Source organism: Lagopus leucura, unplaced genomic scaffold, assembly GCF_019238085.1.
Source record: "Lagopus leucura isolate 7727_CA_CO unplaced genomic scaffold, USGS_WTPT01 Super-Scaffold_100157, whole genome shotgun sequence".
In the NCBI taxonomy this organism is placed as follows: Eukaryota; Metazoa; Chordata; class Aves; order Galliformes; family Phasianidae; genus Lagopus; species Lagopus leucura.
Genome location: NW_024962334.1, coordinates 34,201,964 through 34,228,411, shown reverse-complemented (window position 1 = coordinate 34,228,411; position 26,448 = coordinate 34,201,964). Strand labels below are relative to the sequence as shown.

General features: G+C 40.3%; 2 protein-coding genes across 22 annotated transcripts in view; one reads left to right on the top strand and one right to left on the bottom strand.

The window, feature by feature from the left end:
- Positions 1–18,887, top strand: part of ARHGAP21 (Rho GTPase activating protein 21) — a 106,685-nt gene extending 87,798 nt beyond the window's left edge. For 2 of the 3 annotated variants that reach the window (XM_042888179.1, XM_042888180.1), the window contains 17 exons: positions 3,885–4,043; positions 4,198–4,300; positions 4,389–4,425; positions 5,077–5,202; positions 5,961–6,245; positions 7,272–7,336; positions 7,420–7,568; positions 8,415–8,557; positions 8,709–8,864; positions 8,970–9,048; positions 9,978–10,051; positions 10,162–10,251; positions 12,375–12,500; positions 12,690–12,731; positions 13,097–13,202; positions 14,966–14,997; positions 16,276–18,887. In XM_042888179.1, the coding sequence (XP_042744113.1) occupies positions 3,885–4,043; positions 4,198–4,300; positions 4,389–4,425; positions 5,077–5,202; positions 5,961–6,245; positions 7,272–7,336; positions 7,420–7,568; positions 8,415–8,557; positions 8,709–8,864; positions 8,970–9,048; positions 9,978–10,051; positions 10,162–10,251; positions 12,375–12,500; positions 12,690–12,731; positions 13,097–13,202; positions 14,966–14,997; positions 16,276–18,009 (3,506 nt within the window). In that variant the 3' untranslated portion in view covers positions 18,010–18,887. The remainder of the gene's footprint in view (positions 1–3,884; positions 4,044–4,197; positions 4,301–4,388; positions 4,426–5,076; positions 5,203–5,960; positions 6,246–7,271; positions 7,337–7,419; positions 7,569–8,414; positions 8,558–8,708; positions 8,865–8,969; positions 9,049–9,977; positions 10,052–10,161; positions 10,252–12,374; positions 12,501–12,689; positions 12,732–13,096; positions 13,203–14,965; positions 14,998–16,275) is intronic. The other variant, XM_042888181.1, reaches the window with a different exon arrangement.
- Positions 14,812–26,448, bottom strand: part of KIAA1217 (KIAA1217 ortholog) — a 349,470-nt gene continuing 337,833 nt past the window's right edge. For 11 of the 19 annotated variants that reach the window (XM_042888183.1, XM_042888182.1, XM_042888186.1 and 8 more), the window contains 3 exons: positions 23,815–25,497; positions 23,261–23,383; positions 21,000–22,596 (listed from right to left, as the gene is read on the bottom strand). In XM_042888183.1, coding sequence (XP_042744117.1) covers positions 22,102–22,596; positions 23,261–23,383; positions 23,815–25,497 — 2,301 coding nt within the window. In that variant the 3' untranslated portion in view covers positions 21,000–22,101. Of the gene's footprint in view, positions 14,899–20,999; positions 22,597–22,791; positions 23,384–23,814; positions 25,498–26,448 lie in introns of those variants that run through there. The other 8 variants (XM_042888196.1, XM_042888197.1, XM_042888199.1 and 5 more) reach the window with 5 other exon arrangements.

The window sequence follows — 26,448 nt, the reverse complement described above, 5'->3', positions numbered from 1 at the left end:
GGAAGGTGTTGAACAGCTATTCCCCTGCTGTACCAGTGATATCATTTGCAGTCTTATTAAAGCTTGCATCTTTCTGAAACAGCATCAGGATTGACTCCTGTAGCAATTAGATCCACTGTGAAATAAGGAGCATCACTGGGAGCTTCTGACACTTTGTGGAAATGAGCCCAATTGCTCCACTTCTACCTCAGTTAGGGTACTGGGTGGCCTCATTCTGCTTCTGTGGTGTTAGTGCCCACCAAGCTGTCCCTGAGCTGCTTGCTCACTGAGTGTGTGGAAGTGGGAAAGAATCGTTTTGAGGATTTCAGCTCCACTGAGGAAACAGAAGTACCCTTGCTTGTTTAACATTGGAAAATAGGTATTTGTTTCTCCTTCTAGCATGCCACCATGGGAAGCATGTAGAAGAAACTTTTCAAAACCTGATGGCCAATGGAATATTACATTTACCAGTGTTTTCTTTTCTGCTTTGCTGCAATCATGTTGTGAAGTTTAATTCTATCTTCCTTTTTTATTGTAATTAATCAAATTGTCACCATCAGTTAGTATATTCTAAGTGTATACAAGAATGAAAACTGGCAGTTTGTAGCAGGAAGATACCTGTATTGAAGGTGCCTGACTGCATGGCATGTCTCAGGTGCAGTCTTTATGATATTATAAAGTTACTAGTATCATATGTAACTTGTCAGACTTGAAATAAAGTTCTTATATTTTTAAGGGAGACCAGTTTTAGTCTTAGGAAAACTTACAGTAGGATTTTTTTTTGTTATTTTCCTCTCTAGACTGGAAAATAGAAATTTTGATGTAAAGAACTGGCAAATAAGTGTGCGTATTTTTTAACAAAGGCAATACATTGCATTAATTACTTCTGCATATGACAAAGGGAAATTAAAGCATTGAAGAATTTATTATTCTTCTTTGTTTTCTCTAACTGTGATGATTTATTATTCTGACTGTGATATGAGTGGAATTAATTCTCTGTTAACCTAAGAAATGGGATGATGAGTTGCTACCTATGTAGAAATGATCTTGAGTCATTCTTGAAGTATTCTTCAAGTAGCATATGTTGATGCTGAAGAGCATTGGTCTAAGGAATGTTGTAGATAATCTTACTATATACTGGCAATTCAAGAAAATTGCTATAAATGTGTATGCTATAAATCTGTTCAGTATATTGCAAAAGCCACTCATGACCTGTAGGAAAAATGAGAATTAATTACATGGTCTCCCTAGTTATGAAGCTTAACAGGGAAGTAGTTTGATTGTGATAGCAGGAAAGTGCTTTTTCACCATGAAGGTGGTGTCAGTTCCAGTTAGGACAGCATCCAGATGTGCTCATCAGGGATGATTTGTGCTAATCTTTGGCTATAGGCAGAGGGGAAAAGTGGTCCCAGAGTAGGATTCTGTTTCTTGTCTGTGTACTACAGGATAAGCTTCTTGAAGTATCCCTGTCCAGACTTGTTGGGAGAGCTGTACTAAGCTAAATGTGCATCCCTGCTGGCTGTTGCTGCTCCATTTGCAGAAGAATGCCATGGCTCTGATCTCTGTCCAGTGTGAAGCTGTGCATTTAGGGCATCCACAGCACAGACTTTTGAGATAAGAGGGATGCCCACGATCTCAGTTCTGAATTCAGCTCAGCTCCGTGGCCACTTACTGCTGGAGTCCATGCTGTGTCTCCAAAATGCAGCGTTGTTCTCATCTAAAATAGCAGTATGTCTCATCAAGTGGCACCCACTTCACTGTTAGAATAAAGGAATAAAGTAATAACCAACATGCTGTTTTAAGCAACAGCACATAATACAGCAAGAGACATCAATTACAGAAGCATTTTTATATCATAGGTCTTGTAACCATGTAATCTCCTCTGTCCTCTTCCACTGAAAGCACTGGAGGTGTGCTCTGTATGTGTTTTTGTAATACACTGCAACATCAGCATTGCTGGAGGAATTGGACTCTCACTGTTATAAATATTTGTATATATGTATTCAAAAGATTCATTTTTCTTTGTTGTTTCACACTGCAGGCTTTAAAAATTCTGACACAGGGCTTTCAGAACAGAAAGTACCTCTAAGGAGTCAAATATCAAATTTGCTGAAATGTGAATAATTTTTGTTACTTTCAAGCACTTGGACTGTTCTTGTGCAGACAAAATCTTGTGTTTAAGTAGCTTTGCTGTGAGCTGCTGTGTAGTGTTGCTTAAGCTCCTCTCTTCACAACCTCCTGCACATTTATTTCAAGTGGTCTGAAGTAGAGCCTGTGACATTTTGAGATAAGCCTTTAACAGAACTAAGTTGCAGCTGAGCACTTGTAGTTTATATGCTCTGAAGTAAATCATCTGAAAAATTGTTCAGTGAGTGGAAATATTCATTAGTCAACATCAGTGTTCTCAGGATTTGCTGCAGGGAAGCTGAGCAGATGAAAAAGATGACAATAGGACAGTGAGCTGTTGTAGTTTGGAAAATGGTAGCATAGCTGAGGTTCTTCCTCTGTCCTTGCTGCTACATCGGACAAGTTGTAGATGCTTCAGTTTATCACTGGATGCAAACAGAATTTATTTCCATTTAATGTCATGGATTTGCTGTGAATTCTTTTGCTCTCCTTTTTATTCATGTTCATATTTCACAGCTGGCTTAGAGGTGGAGGATTATGCTTTAGAAAATAACAAATAAAAACCTTAAAAATTACTGCATTTAACCATTCCATGCAAAGTAGGGCTGTCATGGCTAAATCTTTCAGTACTTTAATCATTTGTCATCTTGTTTTAAACTTACTTTGCCAGATTTTGTGTGCTGCCTTTAACAGAACTGTTAGTGACCGTTAGAACAGCACAATGCAGCTTACGCAGTTGTGTTGGCACAAGGCAAAGAATAAACCTCTGTTTGCAAGTGTCCATTGAATTCAATGGGCTTTTCAGAAGCTCTGCATATTGCAGTTCTTAGCACCTAGGATACATTCATATTCATTATGGCAGTGCAGTCCAGCCCCTGCTTGTGACTCGCTTCTCTCCACCCCTCTCTTCTGCCGAAGCATGAAGTACAATTATTTCTGTTGTACTGCCGAGGTGTGCTCCAAGATGTTACAGCTCTTTTCTCAGGGTGTTCAAAACGGCATTTTCAGCTCCTTCCATCTTGCCAGAAGCATGTTAAACAGTAGAAATACTTAAAACTTTTTTGGACTCTTTCACGATGACTCGTGTGGCAGTTGAGACTGTGAGGTGCTGGGCATGTACGGCATGCAATCGTTTGTATGAGCAATTAGTGGAAGAAATAATTGGTATGTAGTGGTGCCATCTTTGATAACGTGAATACTTGCTTTTGTATCTGAATGTGTGGAGGATGGGAGGATTAGTACTCTCTATGCTAATTATATTTCAAATATTTTTTGTTTGCAAGTTGGCTTTGCTGTTGAAATACTGATTTAATCCAAAAAGCTTTTGGTACGTTGGAATGCTCGTGTTTTGTTTCAGGAAGTAGTACTTGGCTGTCTCTTGAGTTTAGACTTACTGATGTATCAAGTTTGTTTTTCATATGCATGCAAACAAACAAAACCAGCCTACTTGAAAATCATATTACAAGAGGTTAGCACAATTTCTGTTTCATTCTCTCATATAATTGCATAATGATAAGATACAATTTTCTTTGCTCTTATCCCTAATGTATGATTTAACATCCTTATGAAATGAAACAGACTCCTGTTCAAAAAAACAACAACAACAAAATCCCCAAACATTTAACAGTATGCATTAATTGGACCGTCAGTGTTTGTATGAAAGACTTTGTGTTTCATACTTAATCTGATATCCCAGAAATGACAAGTTCAGACAGACGCTTAGTTTGAGCATTTGATTAATGCATTTATTGTTAATTTATGACATATTACCTTTGTAGATGAACCGACTAGTCCTAGTATTGACCATGATATTGCACACATTCCTGCTTCTGCTGTTATTTCTGCATCTGCTTCTCAAGCACCTGCTATAACAACTGTTCCTCCCAGTCCTACATCTCCAATTCCTTTAATTCGGCGACAGCTTTCTCATGATCATGGTGAGTGGTGATTTGATTTTCTTTCCATGCTACTTTTTTCTTTTAACTCTCTAATGATCAGGTGTGAAAATTGCAACCTCTTTTCTGCTTCACATAAGCTGTAGAAATGTGAGTCAGTTTTCTGCCATGTTAAAAGATTTCTACTTCCTTATAGAATCCATTAGGCCTAGTGTCCTGGATAGCCAGCCTGCCACAAAACCAGAGAGATCCAAGTCATATGATGAAGGACTGGATGACTATAGAGATGAGGAAAAATCGTAAGTTCATGAAAAATATCAGTTGATTTGGAATTTTTTTTTTTAAGCTTGTAAAGCCTCATTTGAATATCTGTTGTTGTCCCAACAGGTCCATCAAACATGTATCTAGCTTAAAGGGGATTAAGGTAAGTAAATATTTAACAACTCTTAAAAATAGTTACTGTGACAAGTTTTATGAATTACACAACTGACAGATACAAAAGGATGTGTTAAAGACTCCTGAATGTGATTGCTATTGCTATCCATCAAATTATTTTTAGTGTTGATTTTTAAAATTGGATGTTACTGTGTGCTGTGCATGTAACATAAGTAAACGTGGTCTGTTGTTCTGTAGTCTCCCCACTTGATTCTTGATTTTTTCATTTTCCTCAGTCTGAAGCATATCTATGGTGCCTCCAATAAAAGCTTAATAATGAGTCTGGGACTCCCATCGTTTGTGTGTGTCCCATTCTTGAGACTAGCAAGATCCCTATTTTCGTACTATCCTATGGAAACTTTAGATATCATATTTTGCCAGGGGAATATTCTTAGGGACATTTTCCTGAATATGGTGCCAGCTTTTAAAGCTGAAGAACAGAATAGTCAATTGGAAGGGACCTACAAAGGTCAAGTCCAACTATCAAACCACTTCAGGTCTTACCAAAAGTTAAATCATGTTATTTAAATCTTTTATCTAAATGCCTCTTGTACACTGATAGATACGATCTTGCATATAAAGATAATAGAGAAACTTATTTAGAAGTACACTGTGTTTCTTTCTGTGATGTTCTCTTTAGGTCACAGACAGTCAGAAATCTTCCGAAGATTCTGGTTCCCGAAAAGATTCTTCTTCAGAGGTCTTTGGCGATGCCTCCAAAGAAGGGTGGCTCCATTTTCGTCAGCTTGTTACAGACAAAGGAAAGGTACCTTTCATGGTTTTCTTTTTTTCATTCTATTTTTTAACCTGGCAAAAATATTAAACTGGTGGAAAGCTGAGGTAAGGAACTTGAAGCTTTCTGGTTATTCTTTCTTAGTAACATTTTTGAGATATGAACATCAGTAAGACTGAGTTTTAGACCTGTTTGTTAGAAGATTTACCTTAATGAATTTCTTAGCTTCTTTTAGAGACTACTTTTGAAAGAATTGCATTTCTGTGAAATAAACTATTTTCTAACAACATAAGTAGAAAGATCCATCCTGAGATAAATGTAGCTTGTGGCTTTCTTTCTCTTTGCTAATAATAAGGAGCTCTAGTATTCATGAACATTGTGGAGTTGAGTTCACATTAACTTCCATGTGTATGGGATAACACTTAAGAAGTGGGGATATGGAATTACATTGTTATATAAATGTGAGTCTGACTTGAATAACTTTTAAAAGACTGGGCAAGAATCCTCTAAATATTTTTCTGCTGTGTTTATTTTAAGACCTCTGTGAAATTCTGGTCACGTTGTTACTGTCAGTTGAACTCTCAGTGGGTAATCAGAGAGGACAGGCTATCTAACAATTCCATTTTCTGACAGAGAACAGTTAGTGAGTGCCACTTTTGTGAAAGCTTTCTGCAGGTCATTCTTAAATATGCTATGGATAGTTTTTAAAGCTTCTGGAGGTAGCTTATCTTAACCCAGAAACATTCATTGTAGCAAACAACCAAAATTACATACTGGTTTATATTTTTCAGCGAGTTGGTGGGAGCATTCGGCCATGGAAACAATTATATGTTGTTCTTCGAGGTCATTCACTTTATTTGTACAAGGATAAAAAGGAACAAATGACCCCATCAGAAGAAGAACAACCTATAAGCATCAATGCTTGTTTGATAGACATCTCATACTGTGAAACCAAGAGGAAAAACGTATTCAGACTCACCACGTCAGACTGCGAGTATCTGTTTCAAGCTGAGGACAGAGATAATATGTTAGCATGGATTAAAGCAATACAAGAAAACAGCAACTTAAATGATGAGGTAATTGTTATATTATTTTTAATACTGCAGCAAAATTTGTGACTAAACAATTGATCAAAATGTGTGCAGGAGCATACAAGAAAATGTGATAGGCAAGGTAGTTGGGTAAGTATACTGAGTTTGTTTTTTTATTAAAGCATGATTGTATTCTCATTATCAGCATTTTGAAATGAAGGAATTAATTTAATTGTTGATTTGACTTAGAAGAGCTTTATATTAAGATAATAAAAATCCCTAATGCATCAATCAAAAGTAATTGTAGTATAGAACCAATGTTCAGTCATCAGACTTGCATTGCAAACTAGCGTGTGCAGTTGCATGGTGTGATAATTTTCTCAGTAATTAAAAATTGAAACTTTGAAGGATGTTCATTTCTTTGATTAAATGTTGATGTTTTTATGAGTTGAATGTTAATGCTAAACATAAAACAAGCACATGCTGTTATATATAACATATAATATCTGTCCTGGTCTTCAGTGCATTTTCATTTTGGCGATGAACAACAGAGGAATGTTTTCATATCTGTTTAGTTCTGAAATAATTACCAAAATAACCATATATATGTGTGTATATATATTAAAAAATACATTATATACATACATATATAAAATGTATGTGTCATTAGATGGGTAAAAGCATGTTTTGAATTCAGGGCCGTTTTAGCTATATATGTAGTAGTAACTGTATGACTGCTGTGTGTATGTAAGATTTGATTTGTTTCATAGAAGGTTTTGTTGACTTGCATGTTTTCTATTTGAAGTAAGTTCCGGTTTAATATGATTTAATCATACACCTACTGCTTTGAAAATAGTAACATCTAATGTGTAATTACTCACTTCAGTTTTCCTTGTGGTTTTTGAGTGTTCTGTGTTTATTGTTCCCAAGGACTGCCTGCTAGATTTTTAAGTGTACTGGAATGTTGTTTTTCATGTGTTCTGTTGATGGGAGGAGGTAATGTTTTCTGAAAGTAAAAACTGTTTGTTGTATTTTGTAAGACTATAAAGTAGATCTCAATTCATTTTATAGGACACTGGTGTCACTAGTAGAGACCTAATTAGCCGAAGGATTAAAGAATACAGTACAATGATGAGGTAAGTAAATTACATGCTGCCAGTAGTTTTTGTATGTGTGTTTATCAAGCTTCTTTTTACTGAAATAATGTACCTTGCTTCAGTTCTTCAAGCAGCAAAACAGAGCCATCTCCCAAAACACCTCGTCAGAGCCTAAGTATCAGGCAGACTCTGCTTGGAACTAAAGCAGATCAGAGGACCCAGAGTCCACATTCTCCCAAGGATGAGTCGGAGAGGAAGCTTCTCACTAAAGGTTTGCATGTTTCTTTCTTTTATTTTTTAAATAATTTCTTTAGTTCCTCATTGCCCTAGTATGAAGCTATCAAGGTGCTTTATTCGGGTTTTTCAAACTCAAGAATATACATGTGAAAACCAAGTATGAACTAGTGATTATAGCTGCGGGTGTATGTATCCCTAACAAAGATTCTCTTAGTCATTTCTGTGCTGCAGATTATGTAAGTGAATTGCAGATGTTAAGTAAATTCTAAATCTACAGAAACAGTATTTCCAAAAATAGTTGAGTAAGAAGTACTACGCGTAGTAGAAAACTTGCAGTACAGGGTGAATGGGAATTGTAATTTGTTGCATGAGTTGTATAATGGAAATAAAGAGTTCAGCTGAACTTTTAATCTGATTCTGTATAAATAATATTCTAAAGAGTTTGAGTCCCTTTGGGGACTGATTTGGAGCACCTGAAATCTGCTAATTACTGAAAGTAGGTCTGCATGATGTCAAACATTAGTGTGGCTGTATTCATTTCATAGCTGTTTTATATGTCATCGTCGTTCAGCAGTGATGTGATCTTACTTTAGAGAACGTTGTGGATTTTTTTTTTTATTGTAATTCATGTATATTTAGTCTTGGAATGAATAAAATTCCACCGTATCATCTACCCACTTCCTTTTTCTGAGTATGGGTATATTCAGATGCATTAGTGAGTTGCTGTGGGAAACTGGGCCAGGAATAAAGGTAAAAAACAAGAAAGGACAGTGACACACTATTTTCTTTTTTGTAAATGTTACCTGTATTTGTAGTAACTATTGCGACTTAAATGCCTTGATGTGTCTTTGCTTTCTTATTTATGTAACACAACAAAAAGATGAGACAAGCCCACCTAAAGACAAGGGGACATGGAGGAAAGGCATTCCAAGCATTATGAGGAAGACATTTGAAAAGAAGCCATCTGCAGTAGGAACATTTGGTGTCAGACTAGATGACTGCCCCCCAGCGCATACCAACAAAGTATGAAAGAATAGTTTTTCTTTCCAGTGTGATTTTAAATGCTTTTTTCATGTATACTTTAAGGATGTGTGTGTGTGTGTGTGTGTGTGTGTGCGCATATATATATATATACAGATATATATATATACACACAAAATGTTTTTTTCTTCAGTATATCCCATTGATTGTTGATATATGCTGCAAACTAGTTGAAGAAAGAGGTCTTGAGTACACAGGTATTTACAGAGTTCCTGGAAATAATGCTGCCATCTCCAGTATGCAAGAGGAGCTCAACAAAGGAATGACTGACATAGATGTTCATGATGATGTAAGTCTTCAGTCACAGCATTTCCACTTTGAGCTTCTGAAAGCTTCTAGTTGTGCTATGATTATAGAAGTACAAAGACTGTCTCATTTTCTTCTGAATGTTTAGAAATGGCGAGACTTGAATGTCATAAGCAGTTTGCTGAAGTCCTTCTTCAGAAAGCTCCCGGAACCCCTTTTCACCAACGGTGAGTTGTTTACCTTCGCTTTCTTCTTTATGAGCTACTGTTGAATGGTTGTCTTGAAACTTCCAGATGATTTGAGAAAAAATGCAGTGGAATGAATTCTGCAATAAATGATTTTACTTCCTTAAAGAACAAGGAGTCACTGTGATAGAACTTAAAAACAAGAGCTATAAATAGAATTTGTTTAATTGTACAATAATTAGTGTTCAAATACTGTGCCCAAATATTTCAGTGTACTTGTTTTAATATTCTGTTTACTTTGGCACACTAAACAACCAAAACAAACCCATCCAAACCTTATTTTTCACTTTTGTTCTGTTGCTAATAGAGGGGGGCAGGGGGATGGAAAGGCAGCAAGATTTTGGTATGAACTCTGATTTGATGGTTACAGACAATCTTGTGATTTAGGTCTTTAAAATTCCACTAGAAGTAGTAATGAACAGGGAGCAACAGCAGAATTTGACTTTGGGAAATTTTTTTTATGCCATGTTACCTTTGCACTATTGTTTTTCATACTTAAGTTTTTCAGTAAACCAAACAAAATAAACTTTTCAGGGGAGATTATGAACACAGTCCTCTACTACCATTAATTAGTGTCATGTTTCTCAGATCTGGGGGCATTGCAGGGGTGAGTGCACAGAGTGCAGCGGATGAGCATCACTCTGAAACTATCCTGCACAGTAAAGGGTAGATTAAATCAGTTTTTGGAGTTGGAATATATTTTTCTCAATAGGATTTAAGAAACAAAAACATGAAAATCTTAGATTTTAATGTGAAACAAAAATAAGTAATGCTTACAATTTCAATGTTGTAATGGTCTGTGAAGGCTGTTTTTTTTTTCCTCACTCTTACCTTACTGTGTTTGTATGCAGTATAATAGGCTTAGTTTCCAAAGGTCTTACCTTTGTGATTGATTTCTGCTTTTTAAACAGACAAATATGCAGATTTTATAGATGCCAACAGAAAAGAAGATCCAGTTGAACGTTTGAAAACACTGAAGAGACTGGTAAGCTGAAATCAGGTGTCTTGTGTAGTATGGGTGTACCTTTGTAGGTATAGTACAAAATAAGCATTAAACGTTTAATATTCTGAGCTGTGATTGTTCATCATTTTCAGATTCATGATTTACCTGAACATCATTATGAGACACTCAAATTTCTTTCTGCGCATCTCAAGACAGTAGCAGAGAACTCTGAAAAGAACAAGGTAACAGAAACAAAGCATAATATATTTTGTTTCGATCCCTTTCATTAAGGGCAAGTTTTTTGTGCATTATTATCTCTGTTGACTAAGACTGTAACTTATTATTGTAGTTGAGATTAAAACCTCTGTGATGTTGGAAGATTTTTGGATTACATCCCATCAAAATATTCATGTTTAGTGTGTATTAAGTTTATTTATTCGAACTGATGGTAGTTGTTTTCTGAATAACTGATTGCATCCTAGGTTTATCCCAAGTCTGTAAATTTCATGTAATCCACTTAAACACCAGTAGGAGTGTGTCTGGTCAGAGATTTCCACCAGTTTAAACTAACAATTAATATGGCACATATTCTCAATATAAAGCCTGGAGGAATGCACAGTTGACTTTGAAGGTAGCATGAAAGTAGGTCTCTGATGGCACTCTTTTGTAAAACAAGAACTTGTTTTGTTTTGTTTTGTTTTGTTTTAAACTGCGCAAGCTCCCATAAAATACAAGATCAGTCTTTTATTAGATTTTGGAATCTTTCAGAGTAAAAAGTTAGGGACAAATCTTAAGTGAATGTCTGTGACCTGAATGAACCAGTTGACAAAGGCTTGGTTGTATCAGCTTTGTGTGAAGCCAACATTCCTGGACACTGAAATCAACTGAAGAGTAGGATTTGCTGTAATAACTCAAATGTTTGACCTTTTAGATGCTTTCAATGGTTTAAGAGGGGGAAAAAAAGCATGACATGTAGGGTAGCAATCTTTTAATTAACACCTTTTATCATTTCCACTGGCTGGGGACATTGGCTTTTGTTAAGTGCTTCTGTATATGCTGTAATCCTGCTGTAAATGCAAATAACAGTATCCCTTTTTTTTCCAGGGAAGCATAGATGAATGCAAAGCTGTGCAGTATGGGTGTGCTTATAGGTGCTCACATCAGGGCAGATGGCACAATGCCTTTTTGCTGGGATACAGTAAAGAAACCAAATAACTGATTTATGTGAAATAGATGAACTATGGCCAAATTTAAATCAGAACAGAAAATTGCAGAATCATTAAGGTTGGGAAAGGACCCCTAAGATTATCTAGTCCAACCATCAGTCCATCCCTGCCATGCCAACTAACCATGTCCCTCACCACCGATGTCATATTTAAAATAAAATTGGCAGGTTTCATTCTAAAAATGAGCAGACCCATCTGTATTTATATAGACAAACAAAAAAATAGAACTTTTAGTGTAACTGTAGTTAATGTTTTAAGATAGTAAATGCCATTAAGTCCAAAGCAATCAGTTATCATTTTATGTTTTCATTGTATATTTTTGCATAAATATGGTTTAAATAATATAAATACTATCAAATATAGAAGGCTGGGGAAATGAAGTTGTGTAGTAATACGACATGCTGCAGGGCACAGTTCACATCAAGGTGAGCAGCAGGGCCTTGGGTCATTCTCTTTGAAACTTCCTTTTTGTAAGAGCAAGAACATTTTCAGCCTATTCTGTCATAGCAGAAAGTCAGAGAAGTAAGCATGAATAGAAGATTAGTGTTTTGCTGCTGCTTTCTTGCCATTATTTGACAGAAATGTAACTTCAAAAGGGAATTAAGTAGATGATTAATGTTGTGACATTACTGGACTTAACTCTGCCTATGAGTAGTTGTGTTGGGTCTGTCACATTGGGTGCTGCCACGTTCTTGATAGTAAATGTGAATTGGATGAGTTCTTGGTCAGTAGGCATAACGTGCCATTTGTTTACTTTCCCTGTTTGTTCACAGGGAATTGCCAATGTCTTTGAAAAATTTTTCTTCTGTTCTATTTAAAAAGAAAAAGCCAGATTTTTTGAAGCATAACAGTCTTTTCCTGTGTTTCTGTCCTTGTGGAGCTATTCATTTGCCATGGGTTAATGAAAGTTGGATTTTGAATTTCAGAAGTGTTGGATGCGTTCATTACATCTGTGTATGGAAGATTTTATTGTAGTGTAAATTCTTACCTGAATCAGTAATGTTTTTTTCAATAAATTTTATTTGTCTTTTAAAAATGATTCTCAAATATCAGTTGTGCTATATTAAAATACCGAGTTTATGTTATTGTATTTTCCCATTTCCATCACGTATGATATATGGAAATTCTTCATTTCTTAGATGGAACCAAGAAACCTGGCCATAGTGTTTGGTCCAACGCTTGTGAGGACATCCGATGATAACATGACACACATGGTTACCCACATGCCAGACCAATATAAAATTGTAGAAACACTCATCCAAAAAGTAAGTGGGTGATTTTCATTCCTTAAAGAGTAAGTTCTTACACAGATCAGCTCTCTCTTATTGGGCCACTTTGGGTCTGGTATTTATCCTTTGAACTCCAGGCTATAATTTTCAGTCCATGTTTGATTGTTCCACATTTGGCCTTTGTGTTTCTTGTGGAGTTTTCACCGTTTTTATTTTAAATTGTAGCATGACTGGTTTTTCACAGAAGATGATGCTGAAGAACCCCTTGTAAGTATTGTGGCATAAATATTTGCATTCCAATTACCTTAGTTTAGAAACTGCTTCTGCTTCCTCTAGAATGTCCGTACTTTTTTTTTTTTATTGCATCACTGTATGGTTTTCTCTTCAAAAATACCTTTTTAGCTTTCTAGTCCTTGCAATAATTAATTAAAAAAAAAAAAAAAAAAAAAAAAACCAACAAAGAAAAAGAGAAACCATGCGTTTGTTTTAAAAAGCATAGAGCCAAATGGGAAAATAAGAATATATGAGGAAAGCGTGTCCTCAGGTGAATGATGCAATTTTCTAAATGCTTTTGAATCATAATGACCTATTTGTGAAACGATGATGAAGACATCTTTGTTTGTTAACTATAGACAGCAGTGCAGGAGGAAAACACTGTAGAATCTCAGCCAGTGCCAAACATAGATCATTTACTCACCAACATTGGAAGAACGGGAGTGTCTCCTGGAGACGTATCAGGTAACAGCCTGGACAGTGCTAGCCTGTAGGCTAGAATAACCTACTCTGTTAGCTCACTGTAACTCTTTCACTCTATTTTCTTTTACTAATAAATTGTTTTTCTCTTTTCTTAAAGATCATTAACACTTCTTAGAGATTTGAATTGTTGGTAATCATGCATGATATGTTAAAGAATTTTGTCTAACAAGAGTATAATCGTTAAAAGATGAGGTTTGCATGTTCTATTTTATTTATTCACAGTAACTCATGCAATCATCCTTGTAAGGTGAAGCAGATGCGCTGCTGTAAAGGGGTGTGTTGTGATGGCAGAAAGATTGATCTCCAGTGGGGTACTAATATTGCTCATTAGGAATGCAAAAATTACGTTTTTCTTGTCAAGTGGGGGACCCTTTGCATATGTTGCAGTATGTCTATACTAAAGCTGATTTCCTTCTGTTTATGAATGCCATCCTCTTATGTGGCTAAGGACAAGCAATGCAGGCTCTTTTTTGGTGACTTTTTTCCCCCTTCCCTTCACTATACTGTTGCACTAACCCAGCATGTTGTATCCCACAAATGCTCTCCCTTCGTCTCTAGCTTTTGTTTCAGTTTTCCAAGGGTTGCTCAGCACTTACTGAAGCAGTCACTTTATACTGATGTTGTAACAGGTGAAGTGGGAGGAGTCTATCACACGGTGATGTCATTAGTGGATTCTGTGATGTCACTGATGGACAGCTGGAACTGTAGGAAGAAGGAGGACTGTTGCCCACACTGTAGCTGCCTTGTCTGCAGAAACCCCCGTTTCTTGTAAATGGAAAACCAAAAAGTTGATCTGTGCTGTAAATTTTCTTTTAAGAGTATTTTAAACAGATCAATGCTACTTTTTAAAAGTTTTTCTGCTGTTTCTTGTTATCTCTGAAGCAGACCCTGAGGAGAAATAGCATGGTATGGTCTACCAGTCTTTCTAGTCATAAAGCATTAGCCATGTGTCCAAAAGGGGTGTGGCAGGGGGCTCAGCTCTTTCTTCCTAGGGAGCAAGTTCCTAAAGGTGGAACGCATCCAAGTTCACATTTTTCAGTTGCTGTGCTAGCCCCTTCCTACCCCCTTTAATTGTATAATCTTGGGTTTTGCGAGACAGTGAAACTATGGTGTCCATTTTTCATTTCATGATAGCGCTTGTTATAGAAATGTACAAAACTGGTAGCTGCTGAAATCTAGCTGATTTACAAATAAAATTCCACCTCTATCTAGTCACAGGTGAAGAGAGATACATAATTGGGGTTTTACACACAAAATGCAACTTAATCCCTTTAAAAACTCAAGTCTCCCAAAATGATTGCACGAACCACGATTTGTACGTAGGGCAGTCAACAGTGATAAGACGTTCAATTTTGCTTTGTGTATCCTGAATCTCAGGAGAGTACATGCTACAATCCTGAAAAGGTCTCTCAGCTGCGGTTTTGCAGGGGCTGTCTACCTAAAACATTGAATAAACATTAGTATTTCTGTTTTCTGTTTTTAATTTAGAAGAACAGGGCTCCTTTGCCATTCCTATCATTGAGCTGGTTCTGCCTACAATTCACAGCATCTTTTCATGGCGGTGGCTTTCTGTGGTGCAGCTTGCATCTTTGTGAGCTCTGATTATTCACTCTGTTCTGGTTTTTATTTGCTTCACATTTTGTTCTGTGCTTGTCTTTTTCCATAAGTCCAGCATTGTCTGTAAGCAACAGCAAAAAAAGAAAATTGCACGGAACTGAGCAGAATTGTTTTTAATTTTTCCACAGATTCAGCTACTAGTGACTCAACAAAATCTAAGGTAATGTATTTTCTGAGGTGGTGTAGTTGTAACCTTCAGAGATGTGCTGGATATTTGCTTAATTTATTAGAGTGCTTCTATGAACTTGTACTATAGAACTAGGTAGCTTATTCTTTTAAACAAGTGGTAATACCATTTTCCTAGCAGCAGCTTATTCTCTGAAAAGGTACCTGGAATCACTTAGCAGGGTCCCTTCCATAATGAAGTCCCAGGTTTTTTTGTTGAAAGTACTTCCATGATAACTGTTCCCCCATGTCTCCCTCTCTGGAGTGCTGCATCAGTAACAAATGATGGAGATTTCAGGACCGTCATTAAGCATAAATCCTTCATTGCTGGTCTGAGTCTTTCCTCAGCTCAGAGGGAGATGCTGTCTGTCTGAACACAGACATCTGAGTTGTTTTTGTTGAGGCCTTGGCACAGATGTCATGTTTCAATCCAGCTATGGTCAAGGTCCCCTGTTGTAAGCGACTGCCCTATATTGTCTCTGTTTTTCTGTTCTTGAATGTTGGCAGTGTACAGGCCACACTGGTCAGCAGTCAGAGAAAACCATGTCATTTCTGATAAGTCTGGGATGAAGCAGGAAAGGATTTGAGGTGGCCAGGCAGCACTGTGGTCAGTGTAGCTGAAATAGTTTGTAATGAATATTACAAGTCAGAATAAGTGGACTCATCTTTTTTGCTTCTTTGTGATTCTAAAGGCAGATGCTTTTAAGGGCAGGAAGAAATGTATTTCTGTTAATTTTCTGTAATTGCACCTAAATTTGGGTTTTGTATGGCTATGGCTTTTGTTGTATTGACACTATTAAATTGATACGATTTTAAAACTCAGAAACTGAAAGATGAAAAATCAACTGAAGAATAGTTTGAGAAATTAAACTTCTCACATAGGTAGGGAGGTAGAAACTGAAACCACGCTGTTGGAATCTCATCTGTGAAGTACTTTTTGTTACAAAATAGTCTTGAAAAAGCTGTCTTGATTAATGGAGCCTGCTTTATTAGTCAGTCAAAAACTAAGTAGCTGTGCATAAAAACAAGTATTTGTCGAGTTGAAGGGATTCAACAAGTGGAATTTTCAGGATGAAAATTGTCAACCTGGGCAGTATCATGTCAACTACATGGCAAGGAAGTATCTCCTGAACGAAGAATATTTCCTGAACGGAGACAGGCTTTCTGCTCTGAAGCTTAGGAGGGGTTTTTTAAAGTCTTGTGCAATGGGTATTTCTTTGTGATTTTTAATCATGCCTTATGTTTTGTTTTGTTGCTGTTGTTTTTTAAACAGGGTTCTTGGGGTTCTGGAAAGGATCAGTATAGCAAGGAACTGCTTGTGTCCTCCATTTTTGCAGCAGCTAGTCGCAAGCGGAAAAAAACAAAAGAGAAACCACAGCCAAGTAGCTCAGAAGATGAGTTGGATAATGTGTTTTCCAAGAAGGAGCTTGCAGAACAATCTCGGGGTGACGCAGCAAAAGAGGACACGGCTAAAGGGGAATATGAAAAAGAGAGAGATGCAGGGAGAAAACAGAGGATGTTTGTCCTGAAGGAAAAAGAGAACAGCAGTAAAAAAGATGTGAATGTTGTAAAGGATGAAAAGAAGTCGTTAAGGAAAGAGAGCGTCCTGTCAGAGGAACCTTCACTGCCTTACCATGAAAAACGTACAAAATCACAAAGTCTCAGCTGTCAGCAAACTCTGCAGAAGCATAACCCTAAAATGCCCATTTCCCAGTCTTCTTCCCAGGTTGAAGAGACAGTGTCTGACTCTGGCACTATGCTTAGCACTTCCTCTCAGGCTTCCCAGCACAGATATTCGTGCAAAAAGATAGCCAGCCCTGAAATTAAACGCAGTGAGTTTTTAGCAGCTGATGTCAGTTCCATCACCTCAGATTATTCAACGACTTCATCCTCTATATATATAACTGGCTTAGATGCCAGTATGCTGAGCCCTGAAGTGCAGTCAGTAACAGAAAGCAAGGGAGAAGATGCTGATGATGAAAGAAGCGAGCTGATCAGCGAAGGGCGTCCTATGGAGACAGACAGCGAGAGTGACTTCCCTGTCTTTGCCACCAGCTCTGCTGCTGAAAGGCTGTCCAAGGGGAAAGTTTCTGAAGTGTTTAAGAGCAGTCGGAGGAACTCTGAGGAAAGTGAAGTAAGTTGTACTGAGGGAAGTTCAACACCAAAGTTAGAGAGTCGCAGACTTTTTAGCTCCCACAAACTTATTGAATGTGATACGCTGTCTAGGAGAAAGTCTGCGCGGCACAAAACGGACAGTGAGGGTTCTGGGGATGCAAAGAGCGAGAAGGACTTACCTGCTGTGACCAAAATGTTTGATATAATGAAAAAAGGAAGATCGACTAGCAGTTTAGCTACGTCAGGCAGAAGTGAGACTGACAAACAAGAACCTACCTGGAGACTAAAAATTACAGATAGGTTAAAGCTGCGGCTCAAATCATCTGCAGATGACATGTTTGGAGTTGGGAATCAAAAGGCTAATTCTGCCGAGACGGTGAAGAGGAAAAATATCAGGCGAAGGCATACGCTTGGAGGACAGAGGGATTTTGATGAAATAAGTGTCCTGAATGTTTGGAAAGTTCAAGAGCCGAGTCAAAGTAGAGAGAGAGAATCTGAGCTTTCAGCTGTGAATCGTCTGAAGCCAAAATGTCCAGCCCAGGACCTCTCAATCTCAGACTGGCTTGCACGAGAACGTTTACGCACTAGCACAACTGACCTTAATACGGGTGAAACTGGAAAGCCCAGACTTGAGAACACTAGCTTAGCAGATGCATCAAAGGTAGATCTGCCTCTGTCTGCTGAGATGCAAGCAGATGAAGGCAGTTCCTCCAGCAGCTTGACTTCAATCAGTAGAACACCACCTTCGGGACCATTTCAGCCACCAGACCAGGTAAACGGTGAAAGTTATCAGAATATGAACAAAAACAACTTCAGCCCAGCAGTTGATGCCCATCCTCATAAACTGTCTGGGACCCAAGTGGTTAGATCTCGGTTCTACCAGTATCTTTGAAATGGGGAGATATGTCCACTACAGCAATTCATTAACTTAATGTTACGCTTCCCAGTAACTGTGTGTATGTGTGTGTGTACATATATATATATATATTATTTTTTTTCCTGTACTGTTGTTGTTATGCAGCCTTCATTTGGGCTGGTTTCATCAATATGCTCTGTGGAACGTCTTCACAGTGCATTGCCACAGCCAGAAGAACACTAAAGGTAAAGTGTGTGTGTGTGTGTATATATATACATATATATATATATATATATATATATATTTTAAGAAAAAGTATATTTGATGGCTGCATACAAATGTTGAACAAAGCATCTGATGCAACAAGCTGTGTAGTGTATACATGGTTTTCTGACTGAGAGTTGGCCTGGCATTAGTATGCAGAAAAATTGTTCTTTTGGTTTAGTCACTAACAAGTGCCTCATCATAAATTCATTTGGTTTGTTAGGGTGCCATATTGTTAAATTAGAGAAACTTACTACAAACAAATGAATGCATTTTACTGTTAACGAGTTTCATTACATTTTACAAATGTTAACACAGGTGGCTACAGAGCTTCCATTCCTTAGGCATTCCAGTAAATATTGGAGTTTTATATTTCCAATTTTAATACAGATTTTGAGTTTTATGTGACTTGAATTTTTAATCTTTCTGTAAAATAAGTAACTTAAATGTACATACTACATGTGTATCTTTTCTTCAGATACCAGATTTGATATAAATGTTGTAACATAGGCGTGTAGATAGTGGATACTGGATGGAACTGGTTTCTTTTATTGAGAATATAATTCTGCATGAAGACCTAATGAATCCAAACCTGTATCATGCCTGTGTGCATACCCACTTAAACACTGGAAATAAAATTGTTTTGGTGATTCTTTGCACAAAGTGAATTCATTTTAATGATGGGTTTTAAAATGTCATAGCAAGTTGCGTTGTGTTTAATCCAGTGTTTTTGGAACACTGAAGAAGCACCCACAATCTTCCCAATCTTCCTCAAGTCAGAAAATGTTAATATCTGCTGGCCTAAATGGTCCATATACTTATGGGTTTGGGACTTTGTGTAGTTTTAACTAGGAAGATGGGTTTGTACCCTAAAATCCCTTGTGTGTGTCATCTCTTCACCAGTTACATTTTTTTCTTCTATTTCCTTGTGCAACTACTTGAAAACAAAGCAGCTCTTCACTCCTTTGCCTGTTCTCTCTCTTATTCAACAGCTGCTGTCATCCGCTTGGCAGAGCATCATACCTGTATTGATGTTAAACATCATGAGCATAGAAAACTTGCTCCTACATGTCTCCCATCATTGAAAAGGAATGGTAGGGGCCAGGATGTAGGGGTAAATGAGGTTTCACACAGACTTCCTTTCCTTTGTAGAAAGACTCTTAACAGTCCCATGTTTTCATCTACTGTACTCCTTAGTTCAAGACAGGAACTTCTAGAGAGTCCAATGGAGGGCAACAAAGGTAACGAGGGACGTGGAGCATCTCCTGTATGTGAAAAGCTGAGATACCTGGGGCTGTTCAGCCTGGGGAAGACTTAGAAGGTTGGTACTAATGCTTACACATACCTAATATTAGTCATCTAATAGTTTTGATCATATTCAACCCATCTGAATCCCTACACATGCAACCTGCTGTAGTGAGCATGTTTCAGCAGGAGGTTGGACTAGATGATCGGCGGAGGTCCCTTTAAACCCCTATGGTTCTATGAAAACTCCTTGCACAGGGGAAGAAAGAGTTCAAAATGTCTTCACTTGCTATAAAGCCATGTCCTTGAGCTGCCATCATTTAGGTAGCAATCAAGCATGGAGTTATGCTAACTTGGATGAAGAAGGATGCTGTTGGACACGTACCTGGGAGAGGAAAGGACTGACTTAGCATGGAACATTGTGCAAGTGGTGCCCAGAGCTAGAGTTTGCAGTCTTAACACTGAGAAGCTGCTGCCTTATTCATGTCACCCTACTGGTGAGTTTTGAAGCAGGTAGGGAGAGCTGCCACTCAGCAGGGAGTCAGATGGATTTCGGCCCTGAGCACCTGGAGGCAGAAAGGCTGTGCACACCCTTCATGGCTGGTGCCCTGCAGGCATGGTACCCTGCTGAGTATGTTTGCAGTTCTTTTTGCACATGAGGCAGCTGGTGTTCTTAGCACTGAGCCTCGTGCTGGGGTGGTTCTCATCCCTAACTGAGGCTGCTGGTCTCCACCAGAACTGCCTCTCTGTGCTTTGTGTACAGCTGAGAAGCCTGGCTTAATAGTCACCAACCTGGGCTGGGGAGCAAGGAACATGGAGCTGCTGGGCGAGGTGTGTGTCACGGGGCAGAACAGCGACAAGCAAAAGGACACGGTGCCTGGCCAAGACTGGCTCACAAGGGACTGCTCACATGTCACCAAGGACCAGATATTAACATGTCAAGTTTTTCAGTATCAGCCCACAGCTGTCCTGCAAAGGCTGGGAGATGGCTGGAGCCCAGCACCTCACTCAGAGTGCTGTGCATTGTGCTGCGCTTCGATTTGGCTTTGCAGGTCCTGCACTGTGCTGGGCTGTCAGCCTGCAGGCATGTCCTCTTCACAGGGGCCCAGTACAAGCGCTGCCAGAACACGAGTCTGTTCCTGTCCATGAGGTACGAGTTGATGTTTGCATACTTAATTGTTCCTGCCACAAGGGATGCACTCTGAGGGCTCAGCCTTGAAATGAGTTTCAAGAAAACTCCTGCTCCTCTGTGGGAACAAAGCAGCACAGGGAAGGCAGACAATTCCTCATTACATCTTTTCCAAGGCTCAGGGGCTTCCTTTTTTTCTTGCTGCGTTTCTAACCCAGCAGCCCAGCAATTAGCTCTTGTCTGGGTTAATTTAAAAGACTCCATTTTGAAATCACTGCTTACATATGGCTTTAAGCTGGAGAAAATGGGGGGTTTTCTTCCCGGCAGTTTCTCTCTTTAAGACAAACAACCCTACTTGTGACCACTAAAAAAATTAGTAGTGACAAAGTAGAAAACATAAGCATGCAGCCCTTTATTTCTGTAAAGATCTTTGCTTATCATAGTTCTGTATATTACATCAGGGTGTTATACAAATAAATTTATTTACAAAACCATGAGCTCTGCAAGCTTGTTGCTTTTTCTCCTACGATGTGACCATTACCCAATCTGTTTCAGCTCTGTCCCATATATACTTTGAAAGCATGCATAAAAATTAACTTTGGTGTGGTAAAACTACTCTATGTGCCCAGCCACATACAGTATTTATTTATTTATATCTATTTATATGTATGTACAAAAGTTTGCCAGTATACAGAACAGTACAGAAGTGTACATTTTAAAATCCACAATGCAATACATTAATGGGTTACCAGGTCTCAGGAAAAGAAAGCTGAAGGAAAAGGGTGAATTTAGCTAAGGAAGAAAATAATAATCGGCAACTCCCTACATGTGTCAAACTACTTTTTTTCTCGGCTTGGCAAATTCTCAAATATACTCTGAATGGCAGTGCAATAGGTTGAGTTGCCTCCTGCGCACTAAGACCAGTCTTGTTCTGTCTCTGGTGCAGAGGTTTACTGTCCAGCATACTACTTCCAAATGTACATTACAATAGTATCAAAATGTTTTGGCAAAAAGATCTCGAAAGGAACCGTGACATTGCTTGACAAAAATAGAAATCTGTAACAAAGCTAAATAACACCAAAATAAAAGAAAAATATTTCGGTTTCAGTTTTACAGTTGTGTATAATCACACTTTAGTATATCTCTGTTCACGTCTAGTCCGCATAATGAAAAATAGCTTCATACAAAACCGCTTACTAAACGTCAGCCACACGTGTAGCCATGCTCAGCGCACCGCTGCGGGCACTCGGCTCACACACACACACACCGCCACGCTTTTTTGCAAGAGGTGCTGCCTACGGAGGGAAAACGCTCTTCTATCATTACAACAGCAACAAAAGGTGTACAAAAAAGCTTCACTCTACTCTAGTGCAGTAACTCAGTATTTAGCACATGGTTAGTATTAAGCCTCCAGCGATACAGCAAAACGGTTACGCTCCCCGGTTAAAGCAGCGGCTGCAGGAAAGGAGCAGCCATCCAGCGCTTGGCCTCTAGGCCGGCTCCTTGGCCGCGGGGGAGGAGGACTTGCCGGCATTTCCGTTCTGCGCCTTGTAGCTGGTGAAGCTAGGAGTGTGGATGGTCCTGATGCTCTTCACACCTTGGTTCAGTGAGGTGGGAGAGGTGGAGGACGGGGGGGAGGTGGAGGAGGAAGGAGGGGGCAGGCGGCCGTTCTGAGTCTGCAGCGAGAAGGAGAGCTGGTGGCCCTTCACGGCGTAGGGCGGGCTCTGGAACTTGGAGGAGCCGTTAGCGACAGAGGGGATCAGGGAGGCCGAGTGCGCCATGCGGCCTGCCTGGGGCCCGAGGAGGCCGGAGGGGGGCACAGAGGGCTTAGCGGGTGGGGTAAGGGGGTTAGGGCCGTCACCGCTGGGAGCGGGGGCAGAGCCGCTTTTCCCAGAAGTGGGAGAAAAGGCAGGGATCTTAGAAGCGGGGAGGGTGGGGGAAGTAGCCTTATAGTCCCCACCAGCTTTCTTAGCACTTCCATTAGCCTGCAAATAAAGATGGCAGGAGACAGTTTGTCAGAAAGCCAGTAACGACAAATCAACAGGACCCGGGAGAGCGGCCCTACACAGAGCAAGAGCTGCAGCTCGAGGCCTGAGCTAAGCCTTGGCAGCCATGGACTGGACCTGGTAGAAAACCCAAAGGACACAACGAAGAGTGCATAGAGAGAGCGCAGACAGGAGAAGGCGCGACCGCAGGTTTATTACAGACCATTCACTACACGGCCATGCTCCGGGGTTATTCAAGGTGAGCAGACACGTCCGATGGGAGGGTTAATATGCAGCCAGAGCACCCCAGGTTAGTGCCCGGGGCTCCGTGCAGGCCTGGCCGGCCTAAGGAACCCGCATGGACCGAAGGGAAAGTAAACAGGTAGTTGACATCTCGACGTTAGGGCTGAGTACCATGGGTTAACAAACAAAACGGGACGAAACAAAACCCAACAAAAAGCAGCAGGTGTTTTATTGCAGACAGGCATGCACAGGCATGTGAGAGATCAGTAGGTAGGCATGCCCCCGGGCTCCAGGACGTCCAGTTAGGCCTCACTCGACAGACAGGCATCCGTTATTTGGCATAGTCAGTCAGTCACTGCAGCTTTTAAGTTAACAAACAACATTAAATGTCCATCCAAACCCCGGGTTAGGGTAAAACTACCTGTCTGTACTGGCGTGGGTCCTGCAGCTTGTGCTGTTTGCCTGCTTTCTCCGTGCTTCCTTGTCTACTTTTCGCAGCCATGGGCACTGGCATCCGGCTCGTCTGCGAGGCAGCGCTGGGGCCCTGCGGAAATGGTGGGGGGCGGGGGGAGAGAAGGGGAGCACGTGGTCAGCTGCGCTGCGGGACGGCCGCACACCATGTGCCGACACAGCCACAGAACGACATGCAGGGAGAGCTCTGGAGCTTCGCACCGCGGGTGTTAATGTCGGGAATCAAATGGAGAACACTGCTCAGCTACTGATCAAACCGGATTTCGTGTCAGTGACGCTCGTCATTTCACACAGCGGGTTATTGGACCCAGCTCCCCTGCGTTTGCCCGTCACCAAACAGCAGCAAAGTAAACCAACCCAATGTCCATTAGCTGTTAGACACCTCGTGGGAGCCCAGACAAGCCACCTGAGAGGAAGCGAACAAATCACAAGACCCTCGTGTTTAATGGTGATTATTGCAGGTTTAGAAAGCAGCTGGAAATTCGATTTCTCAGACTAAGGTACCTTACGTGAAGTGGCTGGGACTGGCGGAGGGGGCTCTGTGCCACCACGGCTCTCATCCAGCACTACAAGCTCTCGGGATGGGGCCTCTGGTACTAGTGGGGCAGAGAAGGGGACAGTGCTTCCCTCAGAGCTGTGTGTGCTTTCGGGCATAACTTTGGGACTCATTTCACTGATGGTGTTTTCCAGCTGCTTTATAGTTTGCTCAAGGCTGTCTAGAGTTCGGTATGTGCTCTGCCGAATTTCATCAGTCCTAGATAGAGGCACGGCAGTGCTGGGAAGGGCCTCCTGCTTCCCTGCAGGACTCTTGTCGAGGTCCTCAGGCTGGGACCTGGTGATCTCAAACCTCTTGGCTTCCTTGTGCTGCTTAAGGGTTCCATCTTCCTCCTCCTCTTCGTAAACTACAACCTGCAAAGTCTTCTTCCCTGTCTTCGTTCCTGTACGTATCGCCTGTGTCAGAGCAGCCAGCTGCTTTTTGGGGAATTTAAACTTAAACTTTTTCTTAGAATCCTGCCTGCCTCCAAACTGATCGGCAGAGTCCAAGTTTGCTTCTGTGTGCAGCCCATACATCTGACTGTACTTGTTAAAGTTTGTCTTTGAGCTCTCCTGCTCTGCAGAAGCCCTGGTTTCTGTGGAGTCAGAGGCAGAGTGGAGGTTAAACACATACTGCTCGTTGAGACCGTGAGCTGCCGAATACTCTGCGATTGCTTTTCTGTCAGTAAGCACCGGGGGCTCTTCCTTAGGGCTCTTCTTAGAAATCTCACATGCTTCATTTTCTTCGTCCTCCTCTTCCTCCTCTATTTTCTCCTCAGTCATCATTCTCTCTAGCTCTTCATCACACTCCTCAAAAATGGTAGAAAGACGCTTATATGCTGACCTAATATCCATCGGTTCATCAAAAATGATGATGACAGGCTTTTTGTCCAGACAGACCACTGGCTCTTCGCTGTCAGAGCTTTCTGGGATGCCTTTCTCCGATGCCACGTCCTTCCGTGCATCAATGTTCACTGTTTGCACATCACTGCCTTTCTGGCTGACTATGTCATGGACTTCACCACTCGAGAGGACCTGGACAGCTGTTTTGGTAATCATGAAGGCAATGTTTTCAGTGGGTGGGCTGTCTTCACTTGGAGAGCTAGCTGGAGAGTCTGCCTCTTCAGTGCTATTGCTTCTGGCTGCTTTGGGTCTCAGCACAACCTGACCACAGCCGCCTGCAGGAGCTTCTTGCTCAGGTGAGGAGGGGGCAGACCCTGCAGCCTCCTGGGAGGGTCTCACCAGAGGGGCAACACTGCTGACAGGGACACACCTGGCAGCACTTGGCACAGCTTCACCCTGCGGAGGACCCTGGCAAGCATCTTGTGGCAGTCGGTAGTTTGGGTTTGGCTTTCCATTTTCAACAGCTGCAAAATGGGATCCTAAAATATCTTGAGCCCCTCTTCGTTTGTCATCCTCTGCCAAACTGACACTGGGCAGGTTTGTGCTCATATTTTGGAGGTTTTTCTTACAATAGTCTCTACTGTCTACAAACAAACCCTTGCTAAATGTAGAACTGTCATTCATTGAAAAGCCAATTTTACTGTCATTTGTGCTGGATGAATCAGAACCCAATTCTTCTTCAGTTTTCCCTTCCCTCTTCTCTTTAGGATGGTCACTATCTGTGGGAGATCCTGTTGTAGCCCCATACACCTAAGGGGGAAAGTCGGATTACTCAGTTATTCAGGGCTGTTACTTTTACAGGACTTTTTTTCCCCAAAAATTAATCACCATATTCTCAAGGGAAACGCAGACCTCATGAACTCACCACTCTGTTTAGTGCTGCAGAGGCATGCCTGAAGTTGTCATATGACTCCTGAAATTCTTCAGGGCAGAATTCCAGATTCTGGCAGAACAGCAAGATGTTACTGTTCGATGCTAAGCATGTGGCCAGCATGGGTTGCTGTTACTAGGGCTCCTGTTTTAACAGTGCCTCCAGAATATGCAAAAGCATATTTACCCTACAGTTACCTTATTTCCAACACATTACTACCTTGGCTCATTTACCTTCCAGTTAAAGAGAAAAGAAACAACCTGGTTTATATAAGATTGAAGTTGAAAAGGTTCAAAGTAGGTTCAGCTGGGACACATCAAAGGGCAATGGATCATAAGGGCTCAGTGCGGCAAGCTCAGTGGAGAGCTAAATGATAGTCTGCCTGCCTTCAAAAGTACATTAACTCCTGGAAAAAGCTGGTTTTCAAATTACAACATTTTGCTGCTTCTAATGTTGCTCATGCCTGAGACATGCTGCACTGTTACAGTTAGGATGGCCACAGTCTTAACATTTCTAAATCACTACTGCAGCTTAAAAGCAGTCCTTCCCTCAGAATTACCAGAGGCGGCCTGCAGCACCCTTGGGAGTGCAGACTGGAACAACGAGCTACATTTATAGAAGGAACTCTGAACAGTATGCAGAGAGATCATCCATTAGCTCAAAAGTAGTATATTCCCAGCAGTTAAATTTTAGGGATGCTTTTTCTTTGTTCTTTAATGAGGTCCCCTGGAGATGCTTTTTCATAATACCAGGCTTCTTATTACTGTTTTTATCATTTTTTGTTTGGTTTGTTAAGTGCTAGTGACAGCTTAGGATAAACATCAATCATC